At 40.0% G+C, this 14,744-nt stretch overlaps 2 protein-coding genes across 3 annotated transcripts; both read left to right on the forward strand.

The window, feature by feature from the left end:
- The first annotated feature begins 5,628 nt into the window (after nt 1-5,628).
- Nucleotides 5,629-12,688, forward strand: LOC143860525 (uncharacterized). 2 transcript variants are annotated; one of them, XM_077371205.1, is made up of 12 exons: nt 5,634-6,598; nt 9,701-9,931; nt 10,033-10,098; nt 10,197-10,265; nt 10,348-10,419; nt 10,626-10,856; nt 10,958-11,023; nt 11,122-11,190; nt 11,273-11,344; nt 11,438-11,659; nt 11,768-11,861; nt 11,950-12,688. In XM_077371205.1, exons 1-12 carry the CDS (start codon nt 5,861-5,863, stop codon nt 11,985-11,987), a joined length of 1,968 nt encoding a protein of 655 aa, XP_077227320.1. In that variant the 5' UTR covers nt 5,634-5,860; the 3' UTR covers nt 11,988-12,688. The 2 variants fall into 2 exon arrangements, with proteins under 2 accessions (XP_077227321.1, XP_077227320.1); XM_077371206.1 differs by lacking the exons at nt 11,768-11,861; nt 11,950-12,688 and having other exon boundaries at nt 5,629-6,598; nt 11,460-11,620.
- On the forward strand, nt 6,606-9,150 carry LOC143860526 (transcription factor bHLH62-like). The gene has a single exon (XM_077371207.1). The coding sequence runs from the start codon at nt 7,978-7,980 to the stop codon at nt 8,569-8,571; it is 594 nt and encodes a 197-aa protein (XP_077227322.1). The 5' UTR covers nt 6,606-7,977; the 3' UTR covers nt 8,572-9,150.
- Nucleotides 12,689-14,744: the final 2,056 nt, after the last annotated feature.

Below are 14,744 nucleotides of genomic sequence, written 5' to 3' on the forward strand. Positions count from 1 at the left end.
AATCAGTGAAGGCTCGAAGCTGTAAAGAACTGTGAGCAGAGAACAAAACACCTTGTCCAGGACTGCCTTTAAGATAACGGAGAATGTGATAAGCAGCTTGTTGGTGAGATGTCCGAGGATGTTGCATATATTGACTGAGCAGGTTGACGGAATAGGCAATGTCAGGCCTAGTGAATGTCAGATAGATGAGTCTACCAACAAGACGCCGATACTGAGATGGGTCTGATAATAAATCACCATCATTATTGTTGAGCTGCAGATGTTGTTCCATAGGAAAAGAAGAGGGACGACAGCCAAGCATTCCTGCATCGTTCAAAATATCCAACGTGTATTTTCTTTGGCAAAGAAAAATCCCTTGATTCGAATGGGCTACTTCAACACCAAGAAAATATTTGGGAGATCCCAAATCTTTGATATGAAAAGTCTGATGAAGATATTGTTTCAAAGATCCCATGGCTTTGTTTGAAGTACCGGTAATTAAGAGATCATCGACATAGACAAGTACAAAAGTAGAGCCAGATGAGGTATGTTTAGTGAAAAGAGAATGATCAACCACAGACTGTTTGTACCCTGCTGTGGCCAAGGCGGTAGACAGCTTTGCAAACCAATTGCGACTGGCCTGTTTCAAGCCATAGAGAGATTTATGAAGGCGGCAAACACGAAGATCGCCTTGTTTACAATAACCAGGAGGAAGCGTCATGTAGACTTCCTCATCGAGATCCCCATGTAAAAAGGCATTATTTACATCTAGTTGATGAAGGGTCCAACACTTAATAGAAGCAATTGCCAATAAACAACGCACAGTGGTAAGTTTTGCCTCAGGAGCAAAGGTTTCATGATAATCGAGGCCCTCCGTCTGAGTGAAGCCTTTTGCAACAAGACGAGCTTTATATCGTTCTACTGTCCCATCTGAACGAAATTTAACTCTGTAAACCCACTTACATCCATAGAGGACAAATATCACAAAAATGTTTATTGTGGACTTTAATAGATGGATCTAACAATTTAACAAAAGTCTCCATTCTAGAAATTGAGGGGTGCCTGAGACGTCGATGCCAAACATCAAGGGAGTCTTGGGATGCAGCAAAAAGGGTGGTAGGTCTCGTCAAGTAATAAAGTCCATCACGCACATGGCCCAGTCCAATCGTTCTCTTCGATAACAGATCCTGAAAAATGCAAAAATCAGGGAAAAATGTGACAGAACAATGCAATGCTTTGGTAATCTGAGAGATGGATAGCAAGTTAAATTTGAATGACGGAATGTGCAAAACATTGTTCAGGTGCAAATCAGATGAAAAATGAACTGAACCAATGTAAGAGATTGGAACATGTGAACCATTGGGCAACTGGACATTTATGGATTGTAAATCATGTTTCACAACATGCAATGAATCAAGTGATGAACACATGTGTTCATTTGCTCCGGAATCTAATACCCAATCATTATTTGATGAAGCTATAGTGGAGAGAGCAATACTTGCCAATTGCGCTGAGGGTTGAGAATTACCTTGCTGCAGAATAGCAAGAATTTGAGCATACTGATCAGGTGAGACGGATGGACAATTAGTGTTGGTACTCATTTGCCTGTTATTGCTATTGTCCTGGGATCCCACAACTTGGAGACCTTTCAGTTGGGACTGGTTCCATGGATTGAGGACTGGTGCTTTCTTGGGAGGAAAGCCATGAATTCTATAACAGGTCTCGACAATATGGCCTTCTCGATTGCAATGAGTGCAGCAATTTGTGCTTGTTGCTGTGGTCTTCTTTGGTGGGTATCCATGAATTTTATAGCAATTGTTGACAGTGTGACCATCAATGTTGCAATGATCACAATGCAATTGATTTTTTTTTGTCCTCGATGCGGTGAATTCGAGGGACGGTAATTCCCTTTAGAGGCATTGGATGCAAGAGCAGCAGCCTCCATTTTGGTTTGATGTGTTGATGATATCTCTCTTTGCTTCACTTCTTGGAGAGCCAAAGAATATAGCTTAGCAAGAGACGGCAAGGGGTCCGTGAGAAGCAATTGACTCCTTAACGAGGCATATGACTCATGTAATCCTTGTAAGAATTTCATGCCTTGATCTTGTTGAATGAATTCAACAAACCTTTTAGAAGCACCACATTGACAATCCGGTGGAGAGATGTAGGAAGATGGTTCATCCCAAAGAATTTTGAGACGTGTAAAGTACACTGAAATAGAAAGGTTACCTTGTTTCAAATCCACTATGTCTTGTTTGATCTGATAAACCTTCGTGGTATTAGGTTGTGAGAATCGATCCTTTAGGTCCTCCCATATCTCATGTGCAGAATCTGCATATATCACACTTGAAGCCAACTCCGGCGTGATAGAGTGCAAGAGCCAAGAGATGACCATGTCGTTGACCCTAATCCACTGCTCAGAATCTTTGCTCGGAATTGTAATGGATCCATCAACAAATCCCAACTTATTTTTGGCCCTTAAAGCCATTTTCATGGCTCGAATCCATGTAGCATAATTATCACCATTGAGAGGTGGAGAGACGAGAACAGCCGTGGGGCTGTTGGAATGGTAGAGAGAGTAAGGGTTGTCGAATGGATCAACCACTTGTGAAGATTTCTTTACTGTGGAAGAAGGTGATTCTTCCATGGCAGCAATATAAGGAAAAGAGAAGATTAAAAGACAGAAGAAGCAGGTTTCAACCTTGCTTTGATACCATGATAAACTTTGAGTATAGGGCAATACAAAATCCTCATATATTGATTAATTCAATCGATGTACAAACTGCCAATTAAATAGAAAATACAGGGAGCTAAATATGGAAAGTAAATCAATCTAATTACAGTGTAAATCAATCTAATTACAGTGAATCAGTCCTATAAGCAAGGTCCTAATAGCAGCAAGTTAATGAGCTAAATATGGACATGATTTATACAGGGAATCACAGAGAATATCCAGCACAGAGAACATCCGTAATAGGCTAATCCAACCCAATACGAAAAATTAATATCTCAACTTGAACCCGGCCCAATTTCCCAATTCAGGTTTGGTTGGGTCGGATTGAGTCGATTATGGTGATATCTTTTCCCTTTAGGCTTTATGTGAAATACCCTATCACACGGATGTTTCCATCAATTTATACCTTAAGGGCAAATTGGTAAACTATAGAATTAGTTAGGGATATTTTAGTAAATTCACTCTAGACATATGGTTATGAATATAACTACGATGATATGATCTACTTTGCCTTGCGCCCTGTGCGGTTGAGCCATGGGCTCACGACGCTGTCTCAAACTCCGGTCTGGGGCGTGACATTACGTTCTTTAAAAAACAAAACAGAAAAGTGGTAAAAAAAATAAATTAAGAAATGACGGTTTTTAATGCAGGTCGAGTCAACCTGAACCCGAACCCGACCCGATTCGGGTTCAACTTCCTAGACCTGGACCTGACCCGTGAATTTTTCGGGTTGAACCTGGCCCGAGTTGCACCTCTCTCTCTCTCTTGCGCGCGTCAAACACAACTACAACAGGGTGCACATCAAGCTGTAGCCATCGGCATTTGAAAATGCCAAACTACTAGCATGGGGTGTTTGACAGAGCTCTCAGTTTGTCATTTCTTTACGAGGTAAGTTGTGGCTACTCTTGCATTATCTAGTGTATACCATGAGTTTCTCTCTCTCTCTCTCTCTACCCCTGCATTGTTAGATGAAAAGAACAACGAAGAAAGGAAAATAATAGGTTCTTTTGCTTCTATTTCTTAACGCTTTTTCTCTCTTTTATCTTCTTTTTCCTTTTTATGGAGTCATTTCATAGGGTTTTCCATATGAGGAATGCACGTGAACAAAGCCTTAGGGGATGTTTGTATATATGAAAATAAATTATCATAAAATTCTTCTTGATAAGTTAGGGCATGTTCAACATCCATTCTTAAAATATATTTTTTTAGACTTCTCCTATCAAATCATCGTAAAAAAAATAAAAATGAAAGAATCTTGTTCGTTAGTCATTTCAAAACATATTTAATTGGTTATTTAACTTTCTTAAATGAGGTTACATGGAGTGACTATTTGCCACTTCTGAAATTCCTCGTAATGAGTTTTTTCGGACTAAAGCGTGGAGACATATTCCTCTTCCTTCTCACCCGTCTCCATCCCGACCTCCCTAAATCTTAGGCAAAAGTACCTCCTCTTTCTCACTCTCAATTAGGGGTGTTCGTTCGGTTATAACCGAACCGAATAGACTGAAATTTGATAACCGAAATAATTTCAGTTATCATATTTCGATAACCGAAACCAAACCGAAATTTCAAAAAACCGAACCGATTAAAAATTCGGTTATGGTAGGAGAAAAGGAGGAAAAAAAAAAGCAATATTTCGATTTGGATCGGAGGGCTAGGATCATCCTATCGAAATGATTTTTTGAACACAACCTAATTAAGTTGTGATCAATCAAATGGACGGTTTTGATCATCCTACGGAGTGCCCATATAGCACTTTTTTTTGAAAAAATAATGGTTTTATCCATAATTTTGGTTATTCGGTTAACCGAATTTTTTATTTGAGATAACCGAACCCGAATTCAAATAACCGAATTTCAAAATAAAATAAAGTAATCGAAACTGAACCGAAAAGGGAAAATACAGAACCGAACCGACCAAACCAATTCGGTTCGGTTATTCGGTTATAACCTGAACACCCCTACTCCCAATGACAAGTAAAAAACTGATTACTAGCCTCAAATTATATTTAAATTTGAGTCCAATAATAAATTTGGACTAAAAAACAATTCTTGAGATCCAAACATGTAAAGCCTTAATATAGTGTAGAAATTGGGAAGAGGTAGCTTAAAGCTCAACCCCAGTGCATCGTTTGTAGAGGGTGCAACAATTGGAGGCCTAATCAGGGTGCGGTGAGGGCCACTTAAGTGCGGGCTGCAGGTTTTCCCCAAATGTGATTATTATAGGAGAGTTATACGCATTGACAATTCATACAATCTACCAAGGAATATCTCTGGCAAGAAGGGAAGAGATTAATGAGATATGGATGGAGTTGGATTCACAGTTTAAATGTTATAAAAGAAACCTATAGCTGTCCATGACCTGAAAGATTAAAGAAGGAAATGGAAAGTGAGACTTCATTGTAAAGGAGAAGATATTCATCTTCCCATTATCCCCTCTTCTGAAAAGTCATGAGACTCAATATACTAACATTATTTTCTATACAATAATGAAATCGTCGTGGGGTACCCCTAACCCTAACTTGCCTACATAAAAAAGTAAGACCATATGGTTTTCTAACAGTGCATTTTGGACGCATGGGCTATCCATAAATCATAATTGTGAGTTTGTGACAGACAGTGAACAGTTTGGATAATTGAAGAAGTGGTCCCACACTTGTACTTTTGCTGCCTCCTGTAGGATTATGCGCCCCACTTGTAACGTGAATTGTGGCAGACTTTAGCGCTTTTTGACGTCAAATCACCTGAAAAGTGGGGTGCATAATCCTGAAGGGGGTGAAAAAAATCATCTTCCCAAATAAAGTATCAGAATGCCCTAAATTTGGCGGTTTCGCCAAATCTGTTTAGTTGAAATGTTTACCCCCCCAAATTTAACGAGTTTCAGCCCCCATCATCCTCCAAATTCCCCCTCCGACACAAACCTTTCTCTCTATACATGAAAGAAAGGAATTGAAGAGAATAAAAGCACTCTAAATTTAGGAGTCTCGAGCTAATTTTAGCCACATTCATCCCTGCAATACCGGATCAAGTACGAACATAGAGAGAGAGAGAGAGAAATAATGGTGACAGTGTGAGAAAACGAAGAGGAAGAAGAAGAGAGAAACATTCAATTCAAATTCAGAAACTAGGGTTTTTTTTTACACAAAAAATGTCACCTCCCACCCCAAATTACGAGTTCCAGGAATGGTGGAACAGGGAAAGAGAGAAAACCCTAGGGTCAACAACAACAGGAGGAGGAGGAACAGGATTATTCGACAAATCTGAAACCCCTAACTGGTCTACGGTCGAGATCCAATCTCCCAGTAGCAGAACCTCCGATCTAACGGTTGAGAAAGAACGGAGTCGAAACGCGCGTCAAAGATCCTATGTATTCCTCCTCAAATTCCAACAATCCGCTCAATTTCTCGCTTGGCTTACAAATTCCACATTCTCCCTCTTCCTCACTGCGAATCGCAGAATTTCCTCTTCAAACCCTAACTCAAATCGATCTGAATCTCGTCTTTACCGCATAATCAAAGCCTTCTCAATCCTAGCCGTAATCCTTCTCCTCTTCGAACTGATTGCGTTCTTCAAAGGTTGGCATTTTAGTCCACCTTCATCGGCCTCGGCTGAATTCTCCGGTCTCATTGAGTTTCTCTATGCAAATTGGTTATTTGTTAGGGCGAATTTCCTTGCGCCACCATTACAGGCTTTGGCCAATGTGTGCATTGTTCTTTTCTTGATCCAGTCGGTGGATCGGATTCTCTTGGTGTTTGGTTGTTTCTGGATCAAGTTTCGTGGGCTAAAGCCCGTGCCTTTGGCTGAGTTTGGGGAGGACATTGAGAATTCGAATCCTAACGATTATCCGATGGTGCTTTTGCAGATCCCCATGTGTAATGAGAGGGAGGTAAGCAGAAGTAGGTTTCCAATCCCCGCACTTGATGGTTTTTGCTTTTCATTTTTTGCTGCTTGTAGAATTTGTATCGCCCTTGAAAAAACCCAGTTGAAATTTCTAATTCTTATCACTTCTGGATGCTTGGGTTCTCTTCATCATTTCTTGTTAAAGTTGAATTTCATCTTAATGTAGATCTTGATGTCAGTGCAATTCTCATGGTGTTGCAATCTATTATTGCATTAGGCTTATGGGGTTGGGATGGTTTGGATCTATGGAACACCATTATTTGATTCTGTATTTTTTGTCATTCAGTGTTCGTCATTGCTTTTTCTATATAAAGGCACCATCATTAATTTGAGTGGTGATGAAGACACTATTGTGGGTCTTTAAGACCTTTGCTTGTGGGAATCATTTAAAAAAAAAGACCTTTGCTTCTGGGAATGCATTTAGGTTTATAGGGGTTTTAAAAGTACTTTTCCTAGGGTGAAACAACATGAAAACTTGAAATAGGATAGGTATGAGAGAATATGAACAGAAAGGAACAACTGGAGGGAACCTATTTATGTTACAGATTCTCGCTGCTCTCTTAAACATACTCTATAATTTATGCATCCCCGCATAGGATAATATTCAATAGGGGGTGGGGAAATGATTTCCTCCGGGAATGCAACAGTTCTCCTGCTATAATTTAGCCTACACTTTGAATTTAGTGTTGATACACACGTCCTTCCATGTCCGACACGACACACGTCCTCCTATGTCCGACACGACATGTGTCCACACGTGTCGACACTCCTTTGGACACTTTTAAATGTATTGCTAGGAGTGTTAGAGTTAATGTGGGTGTTTGGACACGTATTTGTGTAATCATCAATAATTTTATGTATATGTACTTGTCACCATTTCTAGATTTTTTGATGTTGCCATGTTAGAAACTCATATTCGTGTTGAAATTCGACACCCGAATCCATATCAACAAATTATGATTATATTTACTTTCTATTTTAGCCGTGAACCCATTTCTAAATGTTGGGGGTTTGCCGTGTCCGACACTCCGTGTCAGTGTCAACACGCGACACGCGTGTCCGTGTCCACAAATCAGAGCTCTCTTGTCATTGCTACATAGAATTGTTTCATCTCCCTCTTTCTCCCAACACTTACATTAACTAAGACATTGTTTCATCTTCAAATTCATTAAACCCATTTCCCATTTTCCTCCTCAGTGTAATTTCTTGTCTTTTTTTGTCCAGACACCCCCATTAGAAGACCCAAATCTCCTCCCTTTTCTTCTGGGTTTTGTTTTTTTTTTTGCTTTTTTTCATCTGGGTCTGTGACCTTTTGGCTATTTATCACTTTTTTGCATCTGGGTCTGTGATATTTTGGCGGTTTATATGGAAAAGGAGAAGTTTTTTCTGAATGACACTAGTCCCCCTTCTCTGAGTTACAGAGAATCTTCTTCTCCACCCAATTGGCAATCTTCTTCTACTATGGATGTTCAATTTGGAGATTTAAATTGTTCTTCTGATCAATTAACTTCTTGTTTCCTCAATCTCAATTGGGATAATTCAATAGATCAGAGCGCCCCATTCGAATCAGAACTGAGCTCTATCGTCTCTTCCCCGGTGGCGTCAAATGTTCCTAACGAGAGCATTGTTATCAGAGAATTGATTGGGAAATTGGGGAGCATTTGTAACTCTGGGGAAATCTCGCCACAATCTCAGAGATTAGGGATTGGTGGAAATAACAATAGTACAAACACTTCATGTTATAGTACTCCTTTGAATTCTCCCCCTAAGCTTAATCTTTCCATGATGGATCATCAGGCCAGAGGGAATTTGCCCGTTTGGGGGAATTCTATGATGAATAATACACATCACACTTTGGCGACATTCGCCAGTGATCCTGGATTTGCAGAGAGGGCTGCTAAATTCTCATGTTTTGGTAGTAGAAATTTCAACCAATTTTTTTTTTTTTTGAAGCGGTAAAAGAATATATTAAGAACCGAGCTGGTTCGATCAAGCTACATAAAGAAAACAAAATACAATATCAAGGAGGTAAATAATCAAACTGTTCCAGGCTTGGGCGAAAGACACCACTCCTAGCGAGAGAGTCAGCCTCTGAATTAGCTGACCGTCTCACGTGCCTAAAGGATAAAGCCGAGAGAAGAGTTAAATCATTGAGTTCATCGAAAAGAGATAGAAACCGCCAAGGAGGAGAGACTTCCCCCTGAAGCCAGAGAATAACATTAGATGAGTCCCCTTCCACTATCACCTTATGAAAAACAGACGGATCCAACAGTTTGAGCCCACAATGGGCAGCTCTTACTTCCGCTTCTGACGAATCCGCCACTCCAATAGGGCCCGAGAAAGCCCAGAGAACATCCCCCTTGGAATTACGGCATAATCCCCCAATGCCTGCGACACCAGGATTACCAAGAGAGGATCCATCAAAATTCAGCTTTATCCATCCATCAGGAGGAGGGAGCCAGCGTTGAGAAGTTTTAGGTTTGGAAACCCCCTCATTGCAAATAGACAGCCATCCTTCCCATAGAGTATACGGAGAGACGAAATGGAACAAAGGAAGTCTCTTAGGGCTGGATCTCAGACAGGCGTTTTGGAGAATAAGGAGTTCACATTACAAGATGAGATGAGGTCTGCCTCTGCTTCAGCGTCTGTTTGTGCGTCTGTTTCGGACAAGAAATTCAATAGATTATCGAGGTCGTCTAGCCCCGACGACACAGAATTCAGTAATGCTCAAGACGAATTTTCTGGGTCTGATCCAATTACTGGTGGGGAGCTCTGCGTGAAAGGAAAGGATCAAATGAGATAAATGCTAGAAAACGAAAAGCTACTCTGAAGGGCAAACCAAAGGAAATTGCTTCCTCTCTCTCTGCTAAAGATCCCAAGGTATGTTAAATTGTTAATTGCTACTTGTAGATTTTGACTCAAATTCTCAATTAAGCATCTTGGGGGTACTAAATGATCGAAAATTGATTTTCACTCAAATCCTCAATTAAGCATCTTGGAGATACTAAATGATCCAAAATTAATTTTCACTCAAATTCTCAATTAAGCATCTTGGGGATACTAAATGATTCAAAATTCTCCCTTGCAGGCAGCTGAAGATGATTCAAATGCGAAGCGAAGCAAACCATCAGAAGACACTGTAATTGGAAAGGATGCGGCGAAGCCAAAGTTCGAACAGAATGGCAGTGCGAGCGGAGGGGATGGCGGTCAGAAGGAAACAAAAGATAATTCCAGGCCTCCGGAACCGCCAAAGCAAGATTATATCCATGTCAGAGCAAGAAGAGGCCAAGCTACATATAGCCACAGTCTAGCTGAAAGGGTAAGAAGCAAATAATTTCCACTCTGAGTGTATGATTCTTTGTTTTTAGTTTTTACCATTGTCAGTAGATTTTTGTTAACTCTGCCTTTGTTCTATGCCAGGTCAGAAGGGAAAAGATTAGCGAACGGATGAAGTTCCTGCAAGATCTTGTACCAGGTTGCAATAAGGTATGGAAAGATTACCAATTAGTACTGTTGTATTCATACATTTATGAAAAGTTGGCTTAATTAGAAAATTCAACTTTAACTCTGAATCCTTGCTGTAGATAACCGGTAAAGCAGTTATGCTTGATGAAATTATAAACTATGTACAGTCATTACAGCGTCAGGTCGAGGTAAATTCAGATTGCACATCAAATTATGTTGTCCTAAACATATATTAGGTTTGTGCTGCTGACATTCTGTCATGTTTTCCAGTTCCTTTCTATGAAGTTATCTACTGTGAATCCGAGGCTAGATTTCAACATGGAGACTCTCCTCTCAAAAGATGTAAGTCGTGTGATTAAGCATCTTGTAGATTTTGACTCAAATTCTCAATTAAGCATCTTGGGGGTACTAAATGATCGAAAATTGATTTTCACTCAAATCCTCAATTAAGCATCTTGGAGATACTAAATGATCCAAAATTAATTTTCACTCAAATTCTCAATTAAGCATCTTGGGGATACTAAATGATTCAAAATTCTGCCTTGCAGGCAGCTGAAGATGATTCAAATGCGAAGCGAAGCAAACCATCAGAAGACACTGTAATTGGAAAGGATGCGGCGAAGCCAAAGTTCGAACAGAATGGCAGTGCGAGCGGAGGGGATGGCGGTCAGAAGGAAACAAAAGATAATTCCAGGCCTCCGGAACCGCCAAAGCAAGATTATATCCATGTCAGAGCAAGAAGAGGCCAAGCTACAGATAGCCACAGTCTAGCTGAAAGGGTAAGAAGCAAATAATTTCCACTCTGAGTGTATGATTCTTTGTTTTTAGTTTTTACCATTGTCAGTAGATTTTTGTTAACTCTGCCTTTGTTCTATGCCAGGTCAGAAGGGAAAAGATTAGCGAACGGATGAAGTTCCTGCAAGATCTTGTACCAGGTTGCAATAAGGTATGGAAAGATTACCAATTAGTACTGTTGTATTCATACATTTATGAAAAGTTGGCTTAATTAGAAAATTCAACTTCAACTCTGAATCCTTGCTGTAGATAACCGGTAAAGCAGTTATGCTTGATGAAATTATAAACTATATACAGTCATTACAGCGTCAGGTCGAGGTAAATTCAGATTGCACATCAAATTATGTTGTCCTAAACATATATTAGGTTTGTGCTGCTGACATTCTGTCATGTTTTCCAGTTCCTTTCTATGAAGTTATCTACTGTGAATCCGAGGCTAGATTTCAACATGGAGACTCTCCTCTCAAAAGATGTAAGTCGTGTGATTAAGAATAATGCCTAAGTTCTCTTCTTTGATGCTTTTATTTTGTGCCCACCAATTATGTTTTTTGCCTTGCGAATTCAGATACTTCAATCGCGTGGTTCAGTTCCACAGATGGTGTTCCCATTAGACTCCTCAGTGTCAGCATTTTCATTCAACCACCAACCTCAACAGGGACCCCTACAGAGTGTTGTATCGAATGGGTCGGAGACCCAATGCTCTGTAAATCCATCAGATGCCACACTACGCCGAACTCTAGGCATGCAGCTACCTACTGTTGATGGATATGGCAATACTTCTTCTCAGGTAATTCTTTTGAATTTTGAAATGGCCCGTCTTTCAAGCCTCCCAGCACAGTTGCATCATCTCTACCCATACAAATTAATAAGCAAGACATGAAATTTCGATTTTCAGCTTGCGGCATTCTGGGAGGATGATCTCCAAAGTGTCGTCCAGATGGGTTTTGGACAGAACCAGGAAACAATATTCACATCACAAACTTTTCCTGGTATGAAAAGAATAATGTCCTGCAAATTTGATTCCTTAGGATTTAAGAGTTCTAATTTACTGATGGATAATTAATTCATCTGATTCAGGCTCATTGCCCACAGCTCACATGAAAATTGAGATCTGATCCCCATCAATCTTTGAGCAAGACTCCTTGGAGCTGCTCTCAAGTCTGGCCTTTGTATATACAGAGACATTGGTTGGAATCGGCACATGGGCTTCTGAGCGCTTGATCTTTACGTGTGGGAAAATTTCTCTTCTTTTTGCTACCCATTTGGAAACTGATTTTTTGGAAAACTCTCACAACTATCCATTGTAAAATGCTAGACTAATTGCATCCTGTGGTGCCAAAGTTACGGCCACATGTAAGATGTAACAAGGTAGAGGGGAAATTTGGAGAGACATGCCACCTAACGTCTGATTTGATTATGTTGGTGTTGTCATTCAGAATATCACTATTCTTAATTCATTGTGATGTTTCCACAATGTTGTCGCAGCAATTATCGCCTTAATCTCGTTGCTTTACTTGAAAACTTTGGACAGGGATTGATTTGAGTGCCTTGCAAAATAATGTTACGTATTGGAATCTAAATTGTTACTTGTAACCAGCTGTTAAGGGGACCCAGAGGTCTCTCAAGTCCAACCAAGAGATGATTTGAGATACCTTTTACAAATTCTATTTCTGGATGAGTGGCATTTAGCTGGAGTCAACTTCAATTTTTAGCACCCAAGGCCCCATTTTCTGCACCTGTACTTTTCAAAATCCAACCAACAGTAGAAATTCCTTCTATTTGTAAGCCTTACTGTATATAAGAGCCCTTTTTATTGTGTACTGGAGTGCTGGCACTCACAAACTTTTGTGATGAGAATGACATCGAAGGGCCCAAGTTGAGGTTGACTAGGCCCAATAAATCTGAAAGCTCTACTACCAACTAACCCGTCTGCTAAAAAGCTTCGCAGTCAATTGTTAAGTTGATAAAGAATAATGTACTGGAAAAATCAATGTAGATACCCTCCACAGGATAACAACTACTTTATGAAAGGCTGCCATAAAATCACAGTTTCCAGACCCTAAACACAGAATTAACCTCCCTTTCCTGAGCTAATTAGCTGTTTTATTATCTAGCTGCTGATCTGATATTGCATACAAATTTGCATTTACAGTAGCTGAAGTACCCGAAATCAATTAACTAAACAAAGTGGTGAATCAATTGGAAAATCACCACTAAATAGGACAGGATACATAATTGACGTATTGTTGTAAGAAAATCCAAGTGCTAGAAGGTTATAGCATTGTGATGTGCTGCCCCTCTAATCGGATAAGCATCCTATTGTTATCTTACATTTATGCATCGTATAAGTTAAACTTAGTGCCTCCGTGGGTATCCTCTAAGAGTTCTTCCAAAATGGCTGGCTTAATGTTCCATTTGCAAATAAGATTAACTTAAAATTAACCTTATTTGGAAATAATTATAAATTTTAATGGAATCCAAAGCATAGTTTTGAAACTCCCCTGCGTCATTGTTGACTTGCCCCCAGTCGACTCCCTTTTACCTTAGCCGCATTCTTGTCCTAGTCTGCATTTTGCCTTACAAAGTCAATCAAAACTCCTTTCACATTCCGTAGTTATGACCGCGTCAGCCTAGTACTTGGCCAAATCAACGGAGTACTCAATCACGTCAACCGAGTACTCAATCGCACCAAATCACTAGGATTTTCTTTGGCCACGTTTTGGCCGCATTCGCATTTTGAAACAGTGATCCAAAGAGGCCCTTAATTAACAGACCTTTTCTTGTTCATCTGATGCACAATGAGCGTATAAAACCCCTTTTTGCTAGAAAGAAATCAGGCTTACAGAGTGACCCCGGGCGTTGTTACTTGTAAATGTGAACAGGAGATAAATCTGTTAGGAGATTGCATGTGGTTTACGGGTCCGAGTTCGAGTCCCCTCGGAGTTACCCGATGAACATGGTTTACGGGTGATTGCGTGCATCCATAGGGATTAGTCCTACCCTAAAATGGGATGGGGATATCCTATGTCCAAAAAAAAAATCTGTTAGGAGAGATGGATGTGCTTGTGGGTTGCAATGATCATTACAGGAGGCCCAATAGCCCGGCTGTCACTCTTTTTATCGGTGGAAATCCATGTTTCTATGCTTTTCACCTCAACAAACATTGCTTTAACTTGGGTTTGTGATTTTTGTGGGGAGAACACAGGCTGTGAAAAATCATTTGTTACGAACCCGGATCGGTTCGCAACGATTTTGATCCTCTTAGAGGGAAGATCAGCCTCTTGACCCACTTTGAGGGAAGGGTCGTTCCTCCTTCTGTACAAAAACACAAATTTGGGATAACTTTCTTTATTCCTTTCAAAAGACTGGTTACACATTATTTAAAACATAGTTACCACTCCATCTAAAACTCCTACTACAAATCTAGAATCTAGACAACCCTTATCTATAAGACTACTATTTCCAACGAACTAAAGAGCAAATATAAAAAGCGTAATTATCTAAACTAATTTACACTACTCAAGTGGGACCCATTTTGGTACGTAACATTCCACCGGCCTTGAAATCAACCTTGTCCTCAAGGTTGGGCATTTTCCGAAAGTCTTTTTCCTTTGTATTCCTTTTGTTCTTCTTCTCTTCGTCTTTCGATTAGTCATCATGATATTATTGAAGCTCCTTGGTTGTGCTTCTTCGAAGTAATTTATATTTTGATGGACGGATGGTTGTGGGTGAGAATCCTTTCGATTGTATTGGACAGATTGAGAGGAAGAGGGACGGTAGACTCTTCGGCGATGACGATGACCTTTCTTTTGTGCCTTCTTCGCCTTTTCTTCTATCTGCTTTATTTCTCTCTTCTTTTCTCTCATTTTTCT

Source organism: Tasmannia lanceolata, unplaced genomic scaffold, assembly GCF_043159265.1.
Source record: "Tasmannia lanceolata isolate RefF3 unplaced genomic scaffold, GAP_Taslan_0.1 ptg000037l, whole genome shotgun sequence".
Lineage (NCBI taxonomy): Eukaryota > Viridiplantae > Streptophyta > Magnoliopsida > Canellales > Winteraceae > Tasmannia > Tasmannia lanceolata.